At 47.5% G+C, this 21120-nt stretch overlaps 1 protein-coding gene and 1 long non-coding RNA gene across 4 annotated transcripts in view; one reads left to right on the forward strand and one right to left on the reverse strand.

Annotated features, from left to right (window-relative positions):
* Window positions 1-12366, forward strand: part of Erich2 (glutamate rich 2) — a 33130-nt gene extending 20764 nt beyond the window's left edge. For 2 of the 3 annotated variants that reach the window (XM_052726135.1, XM_052726137.1), the window contains 2 exons: window positions 4702-4773; window positions 5946-12366. In XM_052726135.1, coding sequence (XP_052582095.1) covers window positions 4702-4773; window positions 5946-6070 — 197 coding nt within the window. In that variant the 3' untranslated portion in view covers window positions 6071-12366. The remainder of the gene's footprint in view (window positions 1-4701; window positions 4774-5945) is intronic. The other variant, XM_052726136.1, reaches the window with a different exon arrangement.
* LOC128102403 (uncharacterized) lies at window positions 2-19855 on the reverse strand. Its single transcript, XR_008215391.1, has 3 exons — window positions 13210-19855; window positions 719-1075; window positions 2-676 (listed from the first exon to the last, which is right to left on the reverse strand). It is a non-coding gene; the product is annotated as an uncharacterized LOC128102403 (long non-coding RNA).
* Between the last annotated feature and the right edge of the window lie 1265 nt (window positions 19856-21120).

Here is a 21120-nt window from a genome sequence, read left to right on the forward strand (position 1 = left end):
TACAGAACACTCACCTCCTCCAGCCGTCCCTTTGTTTCTAGAAACAGATCCCATAATACGAAGACGGCTTGACTATCCCCGTCAAGTGAATGCTCTGCTAAGGTCTCAGGGATCCCTTAGGAAAAATGAGTTCAGTTATCTGTGGACTCACTGGGACTCCTAGGGTACTACTTTGTGTACTAAATCAAAGTAGATTAATAGACTGGTCACTGTCCTGGGAAACAGAATCATCATGACATAGGAGGCAGTCAGTCACTTTATGCTGCTGATTTCAGAAGAGTCAGGGGGTATGGGAGTCAACACTAACTGAACATGGGTTTATTCCACAAATGTTCAACCCTGCTTGGGTGCCAGGTGCTGTGTGAGATCCTGGAAAATCAGCAGGCCGCTGACAGCAATCCCACAGTCAGGTCTGATGTCGGACAGAAAGTAAACTAAGTAAATGTTGTGTCATGAATGGTAGGCGCTATGGAGAAACCAGAGTAGGGAAGAGGAAGGGAAGGTCCTAGGTGGTCAGACGTTTCCATCGCATGGCCTGGGAGGCCTCCCTCGGAGCTTGAGGACAGAACTGAACTGTAGGAAGCCAGCCTGTGAGCATCGAGAGGAATGAGGTACAGAGCAGGGTGAAGTACAGCTGTGTGGAGAGGGGAGGGGCCTGAAGGCGGCCACCAGAGACCTGGGTGGAGAGGGGAGGGGCCTGAAGACAGCCACCAGAGACCTGGGTGGCTCAGGCTGGGCAAAGGCAGCTGCTAGCATCTGAGGCTAGAGTCACGACCTGGGCACAGGGCTGGGTGGGCGACACAGACCTTTCCCCAGCTGAAGGAACTTGGTTTGCTCTGAGGTAGGTGGAGAACCCTGGAAGCTTTGAATCAGGAGATATCTGGTCTACCTTATCTTTCTATCTGGGGTTCGGTGGTTAGAATTACACAAAATAGTTGGTGTTTTCTTTGTGTTTAAGCAATGGGCACTTTGCCGAGTTTCTTAGATCTGTACTTGATAGTTTCATCAAGTTCAAAATGTTCTTGGTCATTACCTTTTCACACCACTTCTGTCCAGATTCTTCATTCCCCTTTTTCTGCAGTTACATGCAAAAAAACAAAACAAAACAAAAACAAACTTGTTTAGTGGTACCTGACATCCATCTTATACTCAGCTCAGCTCTGAATTTAACATTTTAATTCTGTGCTTTATTTTGGGCATTTTCTGTTGACCTACTTTTTAAATTTTCTTATCCTCCTTCCCTCTGTCCATTCTGCTGTTAAAACTATCCAAGGAGTAACCCGGGCGGTGGTGGCGCACGCCTGTAATCCCAGCACTCGGGAGGCAGAGCCAGGCGGATCTCTGTGAGTTCAAGGCCAGCCTGGTCTACAAAGCAAGTTCCAGGAAAGGCGCAAAGCTACACAGAGAAACCCTGTCTTGAAAAAACAACAACAACAACAACAAAAAACTATCCAGGGAGTGAATTTCGGAGATTCTATTTTCCAATTTTACAATGTTTCTTTAATGATTTGGAAAGATCCCAGCTCTTTACTAGTATTGAATATATTTCCAACCACTCTATCCACCTTCTCCCCTCCCCTCCCTTGCCCTCCCCTCCTCTTCTCTTCTCTTTGAGACAGAGTCTCTGTATGTAGCCCTGGCTGTACTATAACTCACTGTATAGATCAGGCTAGCCATGTAAATAAGGCTGGCCCCACCTTTTCTTCTAATATGGCGGTCATGGTTATTTTAAAAAAGAAAATGGCAACTCTATTCCTCACTAATAACAAGACCCAAAACGGTGACTGTGATGGACTTTAAGTAAAGAGAATGCATAGCCCAGGGATGGGAGGGTGCCTTGTCAATTCTTGCAAGAACTTTTGACCTTTTGAGTCTTTCAAGTAAAATGTTTGGTGTCCCACACAGAATTTCCAATCAGAAGGAATCTTCAGAGAGTAGAATGTCCAGTAAGTCCAACTTTAAGGGGCATGGTGAGAGTCAAACCCAGGGCCATGCTCAGGCTAACATGTTTTCTACACTCGAGCATGCCTTGTCCCCCGCCCTCTAATTTTGTAAGGGAACTGAGGCAGAAGGAGGTAGGCAGCTGCCGTGTCCCTCTTCACAGTGGACAGTGGTACAGGAGGGTGGGACCCAGCCTCTTCCTCCAGTATCATCCTCCTCCCCAGCACGAAGTGTAGACGTGAGTGATTCTACCTCTCTCGCTCCCAACTCCATGGATTTCTTATGAAGCCCAGTGAGGGGGAAATTATTCTTTTCTTTTATTTCTGTACCCATCAGTCATTTCAGCAAGCTTGGCCGAGGCTTACAAAGTCTCAGCACCAGTATCACACCCATCAGCAGTTCTGACCCACAGCCCCGCAGTGCATGGCACAGATGTTAGACACTCAGTGAGGTGCTGGTGACCTGCTGTGAACTGTGAAGATCCACTTTAGGTCCATGGGACTGAAAAGTTTAAACTGATCTGTCTTCACAAGATTATATCCTCATGACATTTCTTCTTCCCGGCCCTCTCCCTTTTCCTTCCTTCCCTCCTGCAGTTACGCATTGAACACATGTTCTGTCCCAACATTACGCCGGAAAGAGACCCGGGATCCAGGCCCTGTTTGCTAAGCAGTTTGTTGTCTCATCTCGGTTCACCCGTTTACACTGCTCACATTTCTGCCTCCTAGTACTTGTGTCCAGGTGTAAAAGGGTCCGCTTCCTGTCCCTCTGTCTGTATTCATTTACTCTGACGTTTAGGGGCTCCTGCTATGTGATAGACACCTGAGTGAGGATACAGCTGTCCTTTCTGGTTTAGTTCCCCCACACTGAGAAACAGAGACACAGCTCTCTGCTTCACCACCCCAGACCCTCAAACCAAAGAAAGCCCCCCCCCCCATGTCGGAAACTATCCACTAATCCTGGAGCCATTCTTTTAAAATAATAATACTAACGACAATACCAACTAAGACATATTTGCGGTTCTACCACGCCCCAAGCCCTGAGCCACTGTTACAAAGTAGCCAGTATGGTGGGCAGGAGGAGGAGCCGGAAGTGCAGGCTTGAATACTGGAACAGGACCCTGAAGCATTCCTGTAGGGGTTTTTTCTTTCCCAGGGGCTCAGATTGGATTCTGTCTCCCTTCCAGGGGTCCATCTTAGTAAACAACCTCTAACACAAAATCCTAGGAATAGTCACTCTCTGAGTGAGGACAGCTAGAACACTAGACTAGGTGTTGCTGGCCAAGCTTTAAAACTCCCATTCCTTCACTCTCTGGAAACTGATGGCTGGAGCAGCCAGGCTGAACCACAGGAATAGCTAATCTCGTGTTTGATCCTGTGAGATAATCCTAATTCCAACAGGAAATTTTCTCAATTGTTCTGAGGATTGTTAACCTGTTCCACCAAAATGAGTCCATTGTCAAAGACATTTGGAAACCCACAGTCTGAATATGTGAATGATTCAGTGAATCCCGTGGTTACCCCTCCATGTAAACCTTACCTCGTCAGCTGTATTTGACTTAGTTTGTCAAGCGGATGTGTAAAGAAGCACATCAGAGAAACTGTTCTAACAAAGAGGCTTTGCCTCACAGAAATAATTTAGACTAACGATAGGCATATTTCAGTCTAACTTAAAATATAGAAAGAAGTACTTTTACAAGAAAATAATGGTTCCGAAGACACCCAAAGTCCTTGAAAGGAACCTTGAGCAGGCCCATAGTTCTACTCAGACTGACGGTAAATGTTAGTCACATTTAGTGGAGTCAGAAATAGTCACTGGCATGGTGAATTGAGGCGAGGGCCAAGGGATCACTTCCTCTGAGCCAGTGAGCCTTGAACCATCCACAGTCAGCTCTCGCACACAGGCAAAGGAATAGCACACTTGGTATTTCAGTGCCCCCTGGGGGCCACCAAGATACTGCAAGAGAGTGAAGTGGATGTGTGGAACAAATACAGAGCACTCCTCGAGGCAGGTGGAAAAGAAGACGAGGGTGGTCTGCAGGGTTTTGAAAAATAGGGGGACTCCAAAATGAAACTGTGTCCTCTAGGATATTGGTAGCATATCAACAAGCCCCCGGAAAGCAGGCCAAAGGAAGTAACACAGTTAGAGCGAGCATTAGCACAAGAGAAGATTACAAGAAATTAAAAAGGGCCCTGAAGAGGGGAGATGGTTGAAGCAGGCCGTGTGGCTGGGGTAGGGACTGGGGGGAAAGTCGTCAGAACAGAGAGAAAGTATGGTTTCCCTACTTGAAACCCTGGCGCTTCTGTCATGGAAGAGTTGGTACAAGGAAGAAAACTACTCTTTGGGGATAGATGGGACCTTTATGTCGACGCCGTCATGCAGACACGGGTTGGATGAGATTGGAAGGGGGTAGCCGACCTCCTCACCCAAGTCTCCGAATTTGGAAACTGTTGCCCTTTCGAGAATTTGATCCTCAGAGTCCTTCCATCGCTGGCCTGGGAAAAAAGCTGTACTGAGGAGATTGTGTTCTTTCGATAGGAGGTAGGAAATCCAGGGAGCATCATTTCTCTTATAAAACACCGCATATAAGTGGAGAGTTTTCTTCGTACTCAGATATACCTGGGATAGAATTATGGAAATTCTTGTTTTATTTGCTTTCGCCTGCTCTGATTGACAGTTTTAGTCTGTCTCTGTCTCACTCTAAGGGGCTGTTTGCTCAAACACTAGATATTAATAACATGTTCTGTTATCTATTTTCAGTCCTAATCTATGAACCAGAAAATCCTGTGGCCAAGGAATTTTTCTCACTTATTGAAGAAATATTGCTAAAGGGTAATTTTAAAATTTGAAATTTGTTTTTTCCTCATAGAACCGTAAACAGTGGGTTTTTTTTTTAGTTATTATGATAGATTGTGAAAATACTTCTTCAGGAAATATTAAAGAATGTCTAAATCAGTGGTTCTCAACCTTCCTGATGCTGCGGCCCTCTAAAACAGTTCCTCATGTTGTGGGGACCCCCCCACCATAAAATTATTTTCGTTGCTACTTCATAACTGTCATTTTGTTACTGTTATGAATTGTGGTGTAAACATCTGATATGCAGGATATCTGGTATGCGACCCCTGTGAAAGGGCGGGTCAGCCCGCTGAGGGGTCGAGACCCACAGGTTGAGAACCACTCGTCTAAATGGCTATTTTGAATGGTGTAGTAAAATCAGCTTGTCTTCTATGAGTGAGAAAGATGACTGCCCCATTCTCTCCGTGGGATGGAACTGTCCAAACAAAGCCAGCTCCCTTAAACATGGAAAAAGCAGAACATGTAACCATGCCCATATGTTACAGTGTTACGTGTGTCTCACAATTTCCAGAGATGCCAGGACTCTCTAAATTAACCTAAGTCAAGTTCCTTTATTCTATTTCAGAATTTCTTTAACTTTTTACAAAGTTTGGTTGGTTTGTTTTTGAGACAGAGTCTCAAGGACAGCCCTGAAATCATGATCCTCCTGCCTCAGCTTTTCTTTTCTTTTTTTTTTTTTTTTTTTTTTTTTTGGTTTTTTCGAGACAGGGTTTCTCTGTGTAGCTTTGCGCCTTTCCTGGAACTCACTCTGTAGACCAGGCTGGCCTCGAACTCACAGAGATCCGCCTGGCTCTGCCTCCCGAGTGCTGGGATTAAAGGCGTGCACCACCACCGCCTGGCACTGCCTCAGCTTCTTGAGTTCTGGGATTACACATGTACCACCATGCCTGGCTTTTGAAGGATTTCTTTGCCAATAGTAAAAGTTATTTTTACAGACCTGTGTGTTAATTTTGAACCCACAAACATCTACCTGGTAGTCAACATAAATATGTTGACTTTCTTGTTCTGTTTTGATCCTGCACCAAGTTAAGCTCAATGTCTATATTCCTCAAAATACATGTTTCGTGGTACAGGGAGCTGAGATGTGAGAGTTTTCGGAGGGCGGGAACGTCGGAAACGCAATTAGCGTCTCTTTCCTTCTGTGGCAGAGAAAGCTCAGAAGCGTGAGGAAGACGACGAGGACAGTGAGGAGGACACTAGCAGTGAGAGCGACGCGGAAAGCAGTGAGGATGGGAGTGACGACAGCTCCGATGAGTGTGAAGACGGGTCCTGAGGGTCGCTGCCGTGGAGAATTATTTTCAAGAGTGTATGCCATGCAAATGCAAATATAAAGAAGAGAGCCGCTGCTTAGTGTGACTGTGGTTTCTTCGCTGCAGAGTTCAAGGGATCTGTGTTCTTAGTTTGGGCTCCTTGCTCATGTTTAGGCTTAGGCCAAGGCAAGTCACTTAGAGAGGGAAGTAGGGGAGGCCATACAACGTGCGAGGGACACAGTGAATGCTCTGCATGCTTTATTTACTTTTTTTTTTTTTTGGTTTTTCAAGACAAGGTTTCTCTGTGTAGCTTTGCGCCTTTCCTGGAACTCACTCTGTAGCCCAGGCTGGCCTCGAACTCACAGAGATCTGCCCGCCTCTGCCTCCTGAGTGCTGGGATTAAAGGCGTGCTCCACCGCCGCCCGGCTGCTTTATTTACTCTTAAAACCCTAAGTAGTGTGTTACTGTTCCCATTTCACAAGGGAGAAAAGTAAGGCATGGTGAGGGTGGTTTCTCGAATGTGAGTCACCTATTTATAGGGTCTGGATCTGCCTCTGTGACATCATGATTCAACAACTGTGTTTTCAGTGACTACCACAGGAAGCCTTAAGGCATGGTGAGGGTGGTTTCTCGAATGTGAGTCACCTATTTATAGGGTCTGGATCTGCCTCTGTGACATCATGATTCAACAACTGTGTTTTCAGTGACTACCACAGGAAGCCTTTAAAAACCCATCTGTTTGCGTAGCTCATCCTCTCCTCCCTGGAAGAGAAACAGGACTTTGGTACTTCTCATGGTTGTGTCCCGAGCCACTGGTAAGTAGCTGGAAAATAACAGTGTGTCTGTATACAAATACAATCTCCAATGAATAAATGAAATGAAAGATAAATGCTTGTGTTTTTATGCAACACTGGAAAAGCTTTTTACTTACGTATTCTGTATTTCTGAAGACTTACTTTAGTGTGTGTGTGTGTATGTTGTAACAAAAAGAGGCCATGATTTTGAGAGGGATCAAGGCAGGTGTGGACCCCATAATCTCATAGGGAGTGGCATTATTAGGAGGTGTGACTTTGTTGGATGGATACGGCCTTGTTGGAGGAAGTGTGTCACTGTGGGGGTGGGTTTTGAGGTTTCCTATGCTCAGGATACTGCCCAGTGTCTCAGTTGACTTCCTGTTGCCTGCAAGGTGTAGGACTCCCAGCTATTCCTCCAGCACCATGTCTGCCTGCATGCCTCCATGCTCCCTGCCTTGATGATAATGGACTGAACCTCTGAAACATAAGCGAGCCACCCCAATTAGATGCTTTCCTTTATAAGAATTTCCATGGGTCACGGTGTCTCTTCACAGCAATAGAAACCCTAAGTAAGACAGCAGGGTACAGGGGAGGGATTGTAGGGAGGAACGGGAAGGGGGAGAGTGAATTAGTAATTATTTTTATTTTAAAATTGTTCTAAACTAAAAATATATTTTAAATTTATTATTATTATTATTATTATTATTATTTTGGTTTTTTTCGAGACAGGGTTTCTCTGTGTTGCTTTGCGCCTTTCCTGGGACTCACTTGGTAGCCCAGGCTGGCCTCGAACTCACAGAGATCCGCCTGGCTCTGCCTCCCGAGTGCTGGGATTAAAGGCGTGCGCCACCACCGCCCGGCCTAAATTTATTATTTTTAAATGGAGGCTGGGGAGAGGGCTTAGCAATTAAGAGGAATGGATGCTCTTCCAGAGGAACCAGGCTTAGTGCCCCGCACCCGCACTGTAGCTTACAACTGTAACTGCAGTTTCCTGGGATCTGTGCTGGCTAATTTTATGTCAACTTGACACCAGCTGTACTCATCTAAAGGAATGAAACCTCAACTGGAAAATTGTCTCCACAAGATTGGGCTGTAGGCAGGCCTGTAGGGCATTTTCTTCTTTAGTGATGTGGAAGGCCCAGCCCATTGTGGGTGGAGACACCCCTGGGCTTGTGGCCCTGGGTACTATACACTGAGAAAACCATAGCAAGCCAATTAGCTGCACTCCTCGGGTGGCCTCTGCATCAGCTACTACCTCCAGCTGACTTTCTTCGATTATGAACTGTGATATGGACATGTAAGAAAATAAACCTGCCGGCGGTGGTGGTGGCACACGCCGGTAGGATTTGCTGAAGGAGGCGGAGACAGGAGGATTACGAGTTCGAGGCCAACCAGGGCTACACATTAAAAAAAAAAGAAAAGAAAAGAAACCCTTTCCTCTCCAAGTTGCTTTTGGTCATGGTGTTTCATCACAATAGTAACCCTAACTAAGATGGTATCTGGCTTCTGCAGGCACCAGGCATCCACATGGTGCAGATATATATGCAGGCAAAATGCTCATAAATCTTTAAAAATTTAAAAAACGAAAGCCCACTGGGTATTAGCTGGCATTGTGGTACACACCCATAATCCCAGTACTCGGGACGTAAAGGCAGGAGGATAAGGAGTTTGAGGATAGCCTCAACTACATGAGACCCTATCAAAAAAATAAAATGCTTAGAAATAAACATAGACAAGGAAGTGAAAGACCTCTGCAATGAAAACCGAATAAATACACACAGGCACATGTAATTACAGGCATGAGCCACCGCACCTATTTTATTTAGTTCAAGTATATATTTTATTATTATTATTATTATTATTATTATTATCATCATCATCATCATCATCATCATCATCATTATTGGGTTTTCGGGACAGGGTTTCTCTATGTAGCTTTGCTCCTTTAGCTTTGCTCCTTTCCTGGAACTCACTCTGTAGTCCAGGTTGGCCTCGAACTCACAGAGATCTGCTTGGCTCTGCCTCCCGAGTGTTGGCTCTGCCTCCCAGTGCTGGGATTAAAGGCGTGGGCCACCACTGCCCAGCTCAAGTATATATTTTGTTAACTTTCATGGGCTCCTTACCATAACCCTTGTAACTACATTGTATCAAAGTTTTGGGCCTCAGGTCCCTCAGTGCATCTTTGTAATAAAAATTATTCTAAGCCAGCCCGGTCTGCAAAGCCAGTTTTAGGATAGCCAAGGCTGTTAGAGAAACCCTGTCTCAAAAAACCAAACACCAAAACCAAAAACAGCAAAAACTTTAAATGTCTTGGCAAGAAACAGATCACTTGGAAATGACCATTAACTTGCCTACTACTCCACAGTGTGCTCAAAGGAGAGTCCTGCCCATCACACATCAGAGGGACCAAAATCAATTTCTTCCTACTGGTGTCGGGCAAGTTTAGCCAAAGGTGGGCCAGAGTAAACCCGCTGACCACCTCCCCAAAGTGTTTGTCTTAACTCAAAACCTGCCAGTGAAAGAAGAGAGGAGACAGTAAGATCAAATATTACAGCTGGTGGGGTTGGGGGCCCAGGCCTTTGATCCCAGCACTCAGGAGCCAGAGGCAGGCAGATCTCTGAGTTCAAGGCCAGCCTGGGCTACAGGGCGAGTTACAGGACAGCCAGGGCTACATAGAGAAACCCTGCCTCAAAAAAAGAGAGAGAGAGAGAGAGAGAGAGAGAGAGAGAGAACAAAGTCACTAGGTGAAATTAAGAGAACACAGAGATTTGTCTCAGACTAAAACTTGCTAGCCTTGCTCCCTAGCACCTGCTAAGGCAGTGCTTGTATATTGTTTCAATCCACTATGCCACGTACATCCTTCAAGAAGGCTTCTGTCTGGCGAAGGAGGACAGCTCTTCACTCTCCCTCCCTCTGCTTTCTCATCTGGATCTAGAGGCACAAAAAAACCTAAGCTGGCCCAACAGAGATCAGCCATGCTCACTCGGCAGTTTCCGGGTGTCTTCCCTCCCTGCTCAAAACCCCAGACGTCCACCAGGAGATGTTTGGAATGTGTCTATTCAGCTGTACAAAACAAAACCAACAAAACTTGAGTGGTTCCAGTGATGAAGGAACATCCTGTGCTGCGGCACAGTGGTAAGAGAGTGACAACTTGGTGTTTGTGTATATGTGGTGGTGGGGGGGGGGGGGGTGCATGAGTGTGTGTAGGCCAGAGGTTGACACTAGGTGCCTTCCGATAGTGCTTTCCACCTTGTTCTTTGAGAGCTCACTGAGCCCAGTGGTCTCCAGTTGGTTAGACTGACCAGTGAGGTCCAGAAATGAGCGAGCGGTAAGGTTACGGGTGCACACTGCCGTAGCCGGCTTTTTGGGTGGAGTTTAGGGATCTGAACTCGTGATCTCAAGGGCCTTATGATCTCATGGCAGGCATGTTACCAGCTCAGCTGTCTCTCCAGCCCCAGAACTTACCTTAGTGGGGAGAATCAATATTAAATAAGGTAAGTAAACCATTTGGAAGTGATAGAAGTGTTGGGGAAAGAGTGTCCTAGAGAATCACTCTGTTAAAGGATGAAGGAAGGCCTCACTGAGAAATGAACGTTAGCGCAAAGACTGGAGTGTAGATGGACAAACCATGCACACCCAGGGGAAGAATCCTCAGACAGGTGATAGTTACAAAGCCCCCTGAGATGGGAGGATGCCTAAAATATTCAGGAAAACAGCGAAAAGAGCAGGGTGGCTGGGCAGAGTGATAATGAAACAGCATGGGCAAGTTAAACGTCCAGAACACTGGGGTCCGAGTAGTCATGTAACAGGGCCCCAGACCTTAGCATGACTCCATGACTGACGGACTGTTCAGGCCTAGGAACCCAGCACGTAGACAGCACTGCATGCCAAAAATGAGAACAAAGATCTAATCCATCGAAGTCCACAGTTCTGGGAAAGTCTCCAATATACTAACCTTGTTTTTTAACTTCTGTAGTTCTGCTTCTGGCTAACTGTTCTTGCTAACTGAAGTGTGTTAACTCCGGATGTGGTTTTTTGATGAAGAGCTCACCCTGAGAAAGGCCTGGGACTATACTCTGGTCCCAAACATCCAGTGTAGTCAGTCATCATCTAATAAAGACCATCCATTGGCTTGAACTGGTCTTTGGTGGATACCTCATAACAGGAACACTGCGGACACCTGGGCTCCGAATGTGACAGCAGCAGTAGAGACCTGTGCCTTGACCGTAGGCATGGACTCCAGAGAGCCTTGTGTAGAGGAAATCCACCATGGAACCCAATGTTTCACACCATTGGAAGGAGAATGGGGGTAGTGGGAGCAGAAGCCGAGGTGCGGATGAAGTTTTTGAAAGTAGACCCAACAATTTACCAAGATTGAAAGGGCAGAGCCAGGGATAACTCCAAGATACTTGCTTAAGCCAGCTGGAAGGGTTGAGATGTCTCAGCTAGTCACTTACTGAGGTGGAAAAGGTCATAATAGGAACACGTTTGGGGGAAGACTTGAGAGTTGAATTTGGGATACTTTAGAGTGCATACTATTAACAATCTAAGTGAAGAACTCCATAAACTACATGAACCTGTAATGTTGGATGAGATATGAATACTCAAATAAAAATGGCATTTAAAGTCACATGACTACATCACGGAGAGAAGGAAGATAGAAAAAGATTCAAATTGCAAACCCCATAGAAACCCATCATGGGGCTCCCTTCCCCTCCCAGGTGAGTCCGAATCCCCCATCAGAACATTGTCTTCTCCAGAAATTAAACCTCTGTGAGTCCGACGACCTTTACATCACTAAGAGGAGGAGCCCAGGCCCATCCCTGAATGATCAGCCGCTCTGCTGAACAGAGAGCAACAAAATGAATGGCTGATGGGCATAACTAGCGAATTCAATGGGCGGGAGGAGGGGTGGCGGGGACTGATGTGCGTCAGCCCGCTGTTGAACCAAGATGGAGGAGCAGCAACAGCCTGATGGAATGCTACCAACAGGCACCACTGAACTGACGGAAGGGGTGTGCCGACTTCAGCCGAGCCAAGCCCACGCAGCTGGTGCTAGACTCCATTTTACTGATGAGACCATTTACAGCAATTAAATGACAGCTGAGAAGTGAAATGAAGATGCAAAGTCAGAGGCGATGAGATGGCCCAGGAGGTAAAGATGCTCACCACCAAGGCTGAAGACCTGAGTTCAAGCCACAGGACCCACAGTGATGAAGGAGGGAACCCAAGCATCAAAATTTGGCCTCTTGGCCAGGGGTGGTGGCGCACACCTTTAATCCCAGCACTCAGGAGGCAGAGGCAGGAGGATCTCTGTGAAAGGCTAGCCTGGTCTACATAGAGAGTTTGAGGACAGCCAGGTCTGTATAGAGAGACCCTGTCCCAAAGAAAAAATTGTCCTCTGTCACCTGACCGTTATGTGTGTACTGTAACGTGGGCATCCTCTGGTACACACACACACACACACACACACACACACACACATACACACACACACACACACACACACACACACACACACACACACACAAATGAAGTAAATATGCTAAAAAGAGATTTTTTTTAAAAAAAGCGTGAACTTCAAGTCTGATTGATTTCAACGTTTTTTGCTCTCTCCAGATGAAACTTAACTTTCCTTTAAGACCCCCACCAGGACTTGGAGAACATAACATTCACAGCATGAGAAGAGATATAAAAATATAACATTATTTCATATGAATGAAACTTGGTCTGGATTCTTCTGAAACACTAATCCTCTTCTTGCAGACCCCCTGAGAGGATGGTTTTTTTCCAGGTCAAAGTGTTATTAGTGGCAGAACCAGAAGGCATCACAGAGCAGAGCAGAGGGCACTGGGGATGCGGGGAAATGAGAGAACCGCCTTCCCACTCCCCCCAGCACGTGGTCTGCTGAGCCCTGGAACCTGTCTGGCTTTAAGTTGTCTCAGATATAAAGCAGAGGACGCATGGGAATTAGATGAGAATCCTTAAAACACACAGGAAGACAAACGGGGCTGGAGAGACCGCTCAACAGTTAGGATCACTGGCTGCTCTTACAGAGGCCCAGGTTCGATTCCCAGCGCCCACATGGTGGCTTACAACTGCCTGTCACTCCAGTTCCATGAGATCAAATACCCTATTCTGACCCCTGTGAGCACCAAGCATGCATGTGGTACATATACATACATGCAGGCAAAACATTCATACACATTAAAATAAATCTTTTAAAAAATAAAATAGATACACATGATCTCTATTAATTTTTCACTTGTGATATATAGAATGCTATTTCTCCTAGTCATGCTGATAGAAAGACCGAGGGACAGAGAGACAGAAACACAGGTCTCTAAACACCCTCCGTAAACACTCACCTCCATCAGGCTAACAGTAAGCAATCCTGGGACTCTGTTACCAATCAGCTGAGGGATCTTGTTCTTGTTGTTGTTGTTTCGAGACAGGGTTTCTCTGTGTAGTTTTGGTGCCTGTCCTGGATCTCGCTCTGTAGAGCAGGCTGTCCTCGAACTCACAGAGATCCGCCTGGCTCTGCCTCCTACGTGCTGGGATTAAAGGTGTGCACCACCACCGCCCGGCTCAGCTGAGGGATCTTTTGCTCCGTTCTGATGGAAGCTACAAAGAAACACTCTCCTCAGCGTGGTGTCTCTAGCTTCTGGTGTTGGGATCTAGAACTCTTTGGCTCTGGGCTTTAAGTGCCGATGGCCCAGCACCCAGCTGCTGGTGTGACATCTCTGGGCTAGGGATGTTGGGACCCGCTGCTCTCAGTGCTATGTAGCTCCGTACAGCTAGCCTTGCAGAAGTCAGCTGCCGGGGTCTTGTGGGCTTGGCTCCTCCCAGCCCTTTGCCATCTGCAGTTACAGCTCTGTCATCTTCGCAGCACTGTGCAGTGCTTCTAATATCCGCTGGCCCGACTCTCCCCAGCGTCAGCCCTCCCTCCACAGTCTCTGCTGTGGACCACTCTCTGGGGCTTTAACTCCCATCCACTTCGCAGTGCCTGGAGCTGTGCTGGGGGAGGAGTGCCTAAGAGTTGTCCATCCATTCCTCCAGTTACCAGCTCCAATCTGACAATGGTAGTTTGAATGTCATTAGCCCCCACTAGCTCATAGGGAGCGGCTCTATCAGGAGGTGTGGCCTTGTTGGAGGAAGTGTGTTACAGTGGGGGCGGGCTTTAAGGTCTCCTATGCTCCAGCTACGTCCAGTGACACAGACCACTTCCTGTTGCCTGTGGGGGGTGCCAAGACGTAGGACACAGCTCCTGCTCCAGCACCATGTCTGCCTGCATGCCACCATGTTGCACCATGATGATAATGGACTAAACCTCTGAAACTGTAAGCCACCCCAATTGAATGTTTTTCCTTTATAAGAGTTGCCATGGTCATGGTGTCTCTTCACAGCAATAGAAACCCTAACTAAGACAATGACCCACCTGAGATAAAGACTAGACAGTGAAAAACACCAAGGCGGTGGTGCGGTGTGTTGAGTCTAGGCTACACAGGGTAAACAATGCACTGGATGAGGCCCAGATGACTGCCTCATACCTCCCACCTACTCAGAGAAGAATGAGAGAGGGCTACTTGTATAACTTCTACTAACCACGACCGTTCTGCTTAGCCATGCAGTCTGGAGCAGACATTCTCAACCCACCCACCCCAGCTGGCGTGGGTAAAGGAGGTGTTCCTCCCTACCTAGATTGAGGACCTCACGGGGACACCCTGTTGTCACCGTGGGCAGAACGGCCTGAGGATCATCAGAAGTTGTTGTGGTGAAAGTGAAGACGCCTGGGGTCCTTTCAGGGCATCCGAAACTGCTGCGACTGAAGCAGAGACTCCCGAAGTTTGGCGGCTTCCAAGAAGTCTTCGGTCCTTCCCGCAAGTGAGATGAAGTCTCCTGACTTATCTGCTACTGGCTTCACAGTCTCCTTCAGTCATTCAAAATCGTCGGCAGGGATGGGGAAGCAGGACATCAGTTTCTCTGCTCAGGCTTGAGCAGTGTGAGCAGAGGTGGGGACGGTCACCACGAGGTTTTGGAGACTCTCCCAAGTGACTCCTCCCCTTACCATGAAGATGACAGGGGTTGCTGTTGCCCTGTTCTCCAAGGGCAGCGGCAACAAAATCCTTCATAGCCCTGCTGGACTTGGGAACTGTGGAGTGAACAGAAGGTTCTGTACAACCTCCTTGGACACTGCTTCTGCTCCAGCTGCCCTCTGATGGAGGGGGAAGGGACCCACAACTCTCCGTAGGTAGCCTCACTGCTCCAGCCTGGCAGCTTCAGTCATGGTGTTTAGTTTAAGAATTACATCCATGAATAGAATACATTTTGATTAAATCTACCTCCCCATTCTCTTCCCTCCGACTCCTCCAGTACCCCCAAGAATCACTTTTCCTTCCTAAACACCTGTACTCTTTTAAATCCACTGAATCCACTTCGTATGTGCCAGGGTGTAGGGTCATCCCCTGGAACATGGGCAGCCTAGCTTTAGTCATTTTACAATGCAAAAATGTTAAGTTGTGTTGACAAAGATTTGCCATAAAATTAACATTTTCTTCGAGGAACTTCAATAACAATTGACCTCCAGCCAACACTCTCAGGGAGGCTTGAGTCTTCTTCCTGTCTCAAGAGATGCCAAAATTCCCTGAATTCCATCATGGCTCCCCTTAACCTTCTTGATATAAAAGACAATAGCAATCTGCTGTAGCCATGATACTGATGCATAGCACATCACCCCAAAACTCATGAGTTTGAAAATCAGTTTCATACCAACGTCCAAAACAAATCACATGGCCAAACTCAACATGGAGGAGAGGGCAGAGAGGCGAAGAACTTTGGAGGCTCCTCCCACTCTGGGACTTATCTGTAGAGTTGAAATAAGTCTATAACCCCAGTGAGAAGATAATGATTCCCATTTAATCCTTACATTTACGAGCTGTTAAAAAAAAATTCAGTTCAGCAGAACGGTGGCAGCGCACGCCTTTAATCACAGCACTCAGGAGGCAGAGGCAGGAGGATCTCTGTGAGTTTGAGGCCAGCCTGGTGTACAGAGTGAATTCAGGGATAACCAGGGATACACAGAGAAACCCTGTCTTGAGGGGGAAAAGATGCTTAAATGGATCTAAAGGATCCCTGGCTCACCCGATCAAAGAAAGCAGGACTTTGGCCCCCCACCTGGAACTATGATGGATCTACCCTCACTATGTGAGGGAAGCCTACAGCATGATTGCCGCAAGCCCAATGAACTGTTCAATATAATCCCTTCACATAAAATGGACTGACAGGGGCTGGAGAGATAGCTCAGTGGTTAAGCGCACTGACTGCTCTTCCAGAGGGACCGGGGTTCAATTCCCAGCACCCACATGGCAGCTCACAACTGTTTAACTCCAGTTCCAAGGAACCCAGCACCCTTACACAGGCATACACAAGACAAAACATCAATGCACGTCAAATGAAAGTAATTTAAAAATGAACTGACGTGCTGTAGAATATTATTTAAGGTATGTTACTTTTGTTTACGTTGCATTTGTTTAACTCTGTGAAGCTGTGTTACTGTGCCTGTCTAAAACACCTGATGGTCTAATAAAGAACTGAACGGCCAATAGCAAGGCAGGAGAAAGGATAGGCGGGGCTGGCAGACAGAGAGAATAAATAGAAGGAGAAATCTGGGAGAAGAAGAGCAAGAGGCCAGCCACTCACCTATACAGCCAGACACAGAGTAAGAAGGAAAGAAAAGGTGTACAGGAATAGAGAAAGGTAAAAGTCCCAAGGCCAAAGACAGACAGGACAGTTTAAGTTAATAAAACCTGGCTAGAAACAGTACAAGCTAAGACTGGGCATTGATAATTAATAAGCCTCTGTGCGTGATTTGTTTTGGGAGGAAGCTAGGTGGCAGCCCCCCAAAAGAGTAAAAAAACAAATAACACCACTGACAGCTTTGGGAGTTGGAATGAATCCCGCCATTAAGGTCCCAGTTTTCTTCCCTGAGTACTGGTCAATGCCTGGGAAGGAGCCAAATCTGACTCCACAAGATTAAGTAACCAGATCCTCCCTGACCAAATCAGAACACTCCGGAACCTTCTTACAAACAGTACCAGACACATAAGTCCGGAAATAGAAATTAAATACCTGGTATTTTAAACCGAAAAAGAAATGGATAAAAATATGACTTAGTCGTACTCGTTCACTAATTCAGTTATGCGATGAAATTCCCTCTGGCACATCTGGATCCAGGTCTGTGATTTCTGTGCTATCTGCCTTGCAGCAAAGCTGTTTCTAGCTTACAACCAAAGGATTCCTTAAGGCACCTTTGGGATACAGCGGCAAGGAAAAGAAACGGATGCCATGCTGCCTGTCCCCTTTCATCAAAGGGACACACGAGCCTGGGTGTTTTAGGTCACATCGGGGGCATTTCTCAGCGTTTAAAAAGGTTCTGCTTTGTAAAAAAAAATAATAAAATAAAATAAAGGCATAGGCATACGCGAAATGGAACCTGCGGGCAGGCTTCCTTGAAGACCAGCTGTGTTTGGGGGCCGTTGTTCTCCTCAGGAATTGTCATCTACCGCCCCCTGCTGGTCACTGTGCTCGTGCTCGGGGTGGCGAGAACTGGGCGTTTCTGGATTCACACGAGCACAAATCTCCCAGCGCGGCTTGCTTGCTCGGTTTGTGCCGGAGTGTTTTCAGCAGCCCCGGACTATCAAAGGGGAACAGCCACATGACAATTATCTGAAGACTCCAGCTCTCCACAAGAAATCACTGCAATTTCTAGACTCGGCCCAGCTGGAGCTCTTCCTCCCCGCCCCCTTTTAACCCTTCCACAGCCTGCCAGGAAGCAGTGCAGTTCTCTGTTAGGATGGGGTGTGCGTTAGGGCCCTCCGGAGAAAGTCCAGAGAGAGTCAGGGATCTATCTTGAAAGTATGGACACAGAGCGAAGGGACCTGCGGTCTGACTTAAAACCGCCTCCCTCGTTCTCCTGGGAGACACGTTTAAACGCGACTACTTCCACTCCACCTTTTCCACCCTTTTGTTAAAATCATAATTTAATACTTTAAATAGACCTTTATGACCCAGCTAAAATGAACCACAAATCACGGCTCTAAACTGCCGTTCTTGGAAGCTAATAATGCAACGTGCGTCAAAAGTCAGTTGACGTCTTATCTACTCACCTTGACAGAAAATATTTTAAGCAAAAGAGGGGCGGTGGGGGCGGGGGACTCCCCGGAAGCGGGTTGGGGAGCCTCTTTCCCAACGCTCCTCCCACCTGATTTTTTGTCTCCTTTCTGGAAAAAAGCCAGGGCCCCAAACGCGTTTTGAGTATCTTTAAATGTCCCGGGGAAAGGGCACTGTGGGCGGAGAATGTCAGTGTCTGTCACTGTTGACCTAGGGGACGTCGTCCTTGGTAGACAGAATAGGTGAGTAGCCTGCCGGCCACCCCCAACGCCCGGAGGAGGGAGAAAGAACGCAGCCGAAGGCATTCCCTGCCCTTTGCAGCCTTAGAGCGTTGCTTTCCCATTTCTTCAAAGCGCTAACTCGTAGATCAAAATACGAACGAAACAGCTGGCCGGACACCACACCCTTCCAGGCCACCGCTCACCACCGGTTCAAGTCCCTGGAGAGGAAGTCTTTTCTTTTTTTTTTTTCATCCCCATTCTTCTAAGCATCACTCCCTGGGAGTATGAAGATAAAAAGAATGAAAACCACAAATAAAAATAGTCCAAATATTGTTTCTGAAAAGCCAAAGGACAAGGACAGCTACCATCCGTCCAAATTCTTAGGCGGAGAAGAAAGGAGTGGGCGAAACGCTCCACCGCACAATCCGCTGCCAGGCAAAATAAACAACAGTAACTTCCAAGAGGGAAGAAGATGGGGCCCAGCCTGGGGCAGAGGCAGGGGGTTGGCCGAGCACTTGCAGTGAATACCCAGCAAAGCCCTTAACGAGTGGCGCTGTCCTCGGTGCTGAAGGCTCTTCCCTGCCTCAAAACTCGATGTGCCAGGACTGAGCGGATTTCCAGGCTCTCTGTTTTTAATACCCCGCTGAGCCCAAGAGTCTGGAGTTGGAGCAGGAGAAAATCAGAGATCAACTCAGTCCTGAGTCTCTCAGTCGGTAGAAAGGTATTTCTCCTTGGCTCACCGGGGTACCACCTTCATGAGCGCAAAGATAATATAACCGAAAAGGTCGCTAACATCCGTTCAATTGATTACTACTGTTCGTATGCTTTTAAACTAAAGACAAGCTTTCATTCTCACCCTCCCCATCACAAAGGAGAAAGGAGAGGAAGAAGGGGGGACCACCTCGAAGATGGGCCCAGCCTGGTTTAATTTGCGAGGACTATTGTTGTAAAATATTCTTTTGTTTCCAACATGGTTGTTTTTTGCCAAAGCCCTAGGAGTGAGCTCTTTTGAATTTTGTGGTCAAAGATAGACATGGTTGAAAATTTCTCCATCTGCGGCCACAGGTGAAGCGAAGGCACGTTCCTTTGCAGGGAGTCTTGGAGGAAGGATAAGGGGACAGAGGAAGGCCGGCATCCCAGCAGAACTGTAGGTATTTAGGGTCAGGAGGATTGGTGGCTTCCTCCCTTCGGCCCAGTGGGTCTTGAGTGACTAAACAGTGGCACCCAGCTTCCTAGCTGGTGTCACTACATCTTTTAACGAAAGCCCGAGAAGGGGGCGTGGAAGAAACTCCGAGTTCACCTCCTCATAAACAGTTTCAAGATATTCCGAAAAGCCTTGAGATGCGCGGTTTGAAGGGACATTTCCCTCGTGAAACACACACACACACACACACACACCTACCTACCTAACCGGGAGCTGTGACGCGGCGGGACTTCAGTTTATGGCTCAGCCCACCCTTCGGGTGCTTTTTGTCTTTAAAAAGTGCGGGGGCTTTTTTTGCGAGGCGGAGAGAAAGCAGCCTTGTTTTCTTTGGTAGCAGGAGCAACGCGATTTCAGTGTCTTTTGTTGAACACACCATATCTTCCCAGTCCTGACTCTTCCAGCTCCCTCACGGAAATTTCGGTAATTTATATGATTTTTTTTTTATGTTTCCGTTGCTTGGTGATGAAAATCGATAAGACAGTCACAGGAAAGGGACGGGTCTCGGGTAAAACCATCGAGGACCCAGACGTGCGCATAAATAAACCCTGCCTGCTGCACCGCAATGTGAGGGAAATCACTATGAAAACGAGTAAAGCGATCAACGGAGTACTCCCCATCACCCGGACAGACCCGAAGATCAAGTTTGTTTTGGCCCCCAAAGAATAAGGAACGGGGGGGGGGGGGGAGAGAAAAGGTGGAGCCAGGAGGTAGCTGCGGGGAGGCTCGTAGAGGGCAGCGAGTTAAGAGCTGGGCGAGCATCTCCAGGTGTCGTCTGGGGCGCACCAGGGAAAACGCAGCCAGCGCAGGGTCCCTGGGCGTTTGGCGCCCTCTGGTGGAAGTTTTTCAGTTACCGCCTTTTCCTGCTGGGGGGCGGGGGGGACTTCACCCCGCTCAGCAAGGTGCTTAAACACTGCTAAGAGAGAATCTTTAAACGCCGTGAAATTGAAAAGAAGTGAGGAGAGTGGGCCAAGACGAGGAGTGTGCTCTGTCCTGCCTTCCCGGAGCCACCTCCACGCTCGAGTTCCCCAGGCGTGTGGAGTGGCACTCGTGCGTGTTATTAACCTTCAGACATGATCAATCACGAAGATTTCTTCTCCCTTCCTCAAGGGAGGTCGGGGGGGAGGTGGCTCAGAGAAAGCGAGATGGGGTCCCTTTCCCCTGGTGGTACCAGGTAGCTGTGTTCGAAGGTGGTGGTTTGAGGATGCCTCTAAGGGGGTGAAGAGGCTGGAGTGAGGAAACTCCACGGTCTGGGTGGTCCCCTTGTCTCTGTCTGTTTTGCCTTTACAGCAACCCTGACTCAGTAGAGTGTCCCCCCACTCCAGGACACCACCCATAGAAAGCCCTGTGGAGGGTCGTGGATCCTGGGCAATCACAGGAAAGGGATTAAGGTGATGCTGGCCTCTTCTTAATCACCGCTCATTTCTTAGCTCCAGCCGACCAGCATCAGCAAAGACACTAGTCTTCTCCAAGAGACGACGGGGGGGCGGGGGGCGCAAAGAAGAGAAGAAGCACCCAGTGAAACAGAATTCTTCGTAGGAATTATCTTTTTCCCTGCTCTCACCCAACATTGCCTATCTCAAAAAAATATTTTTTTTTTAAAAATAGAGCGTGCTGATTACGTTCTGGATTACTCATAGGACTTCGTCCCCCCCCCCCCCCCCGCCTTCTGATCGAAAACCCGTGAG

Source organism: Peromyscus californicus, unplaced genomic scaffold, assembly GCF_007827085.1.
Source record: "Peromyscus californicus insignis strain IS unplaced genomic scaffold, ASM782708v3 Scaffold_7__1_contigs__length_154581171, whole genome shotgun sequence".
Lineage (NCBI taxonomy): Eukaryota > Metazoa > Chordata > Mammalia > Rodentia > Cricetidae > Peromyscus > Peromyscus californicus.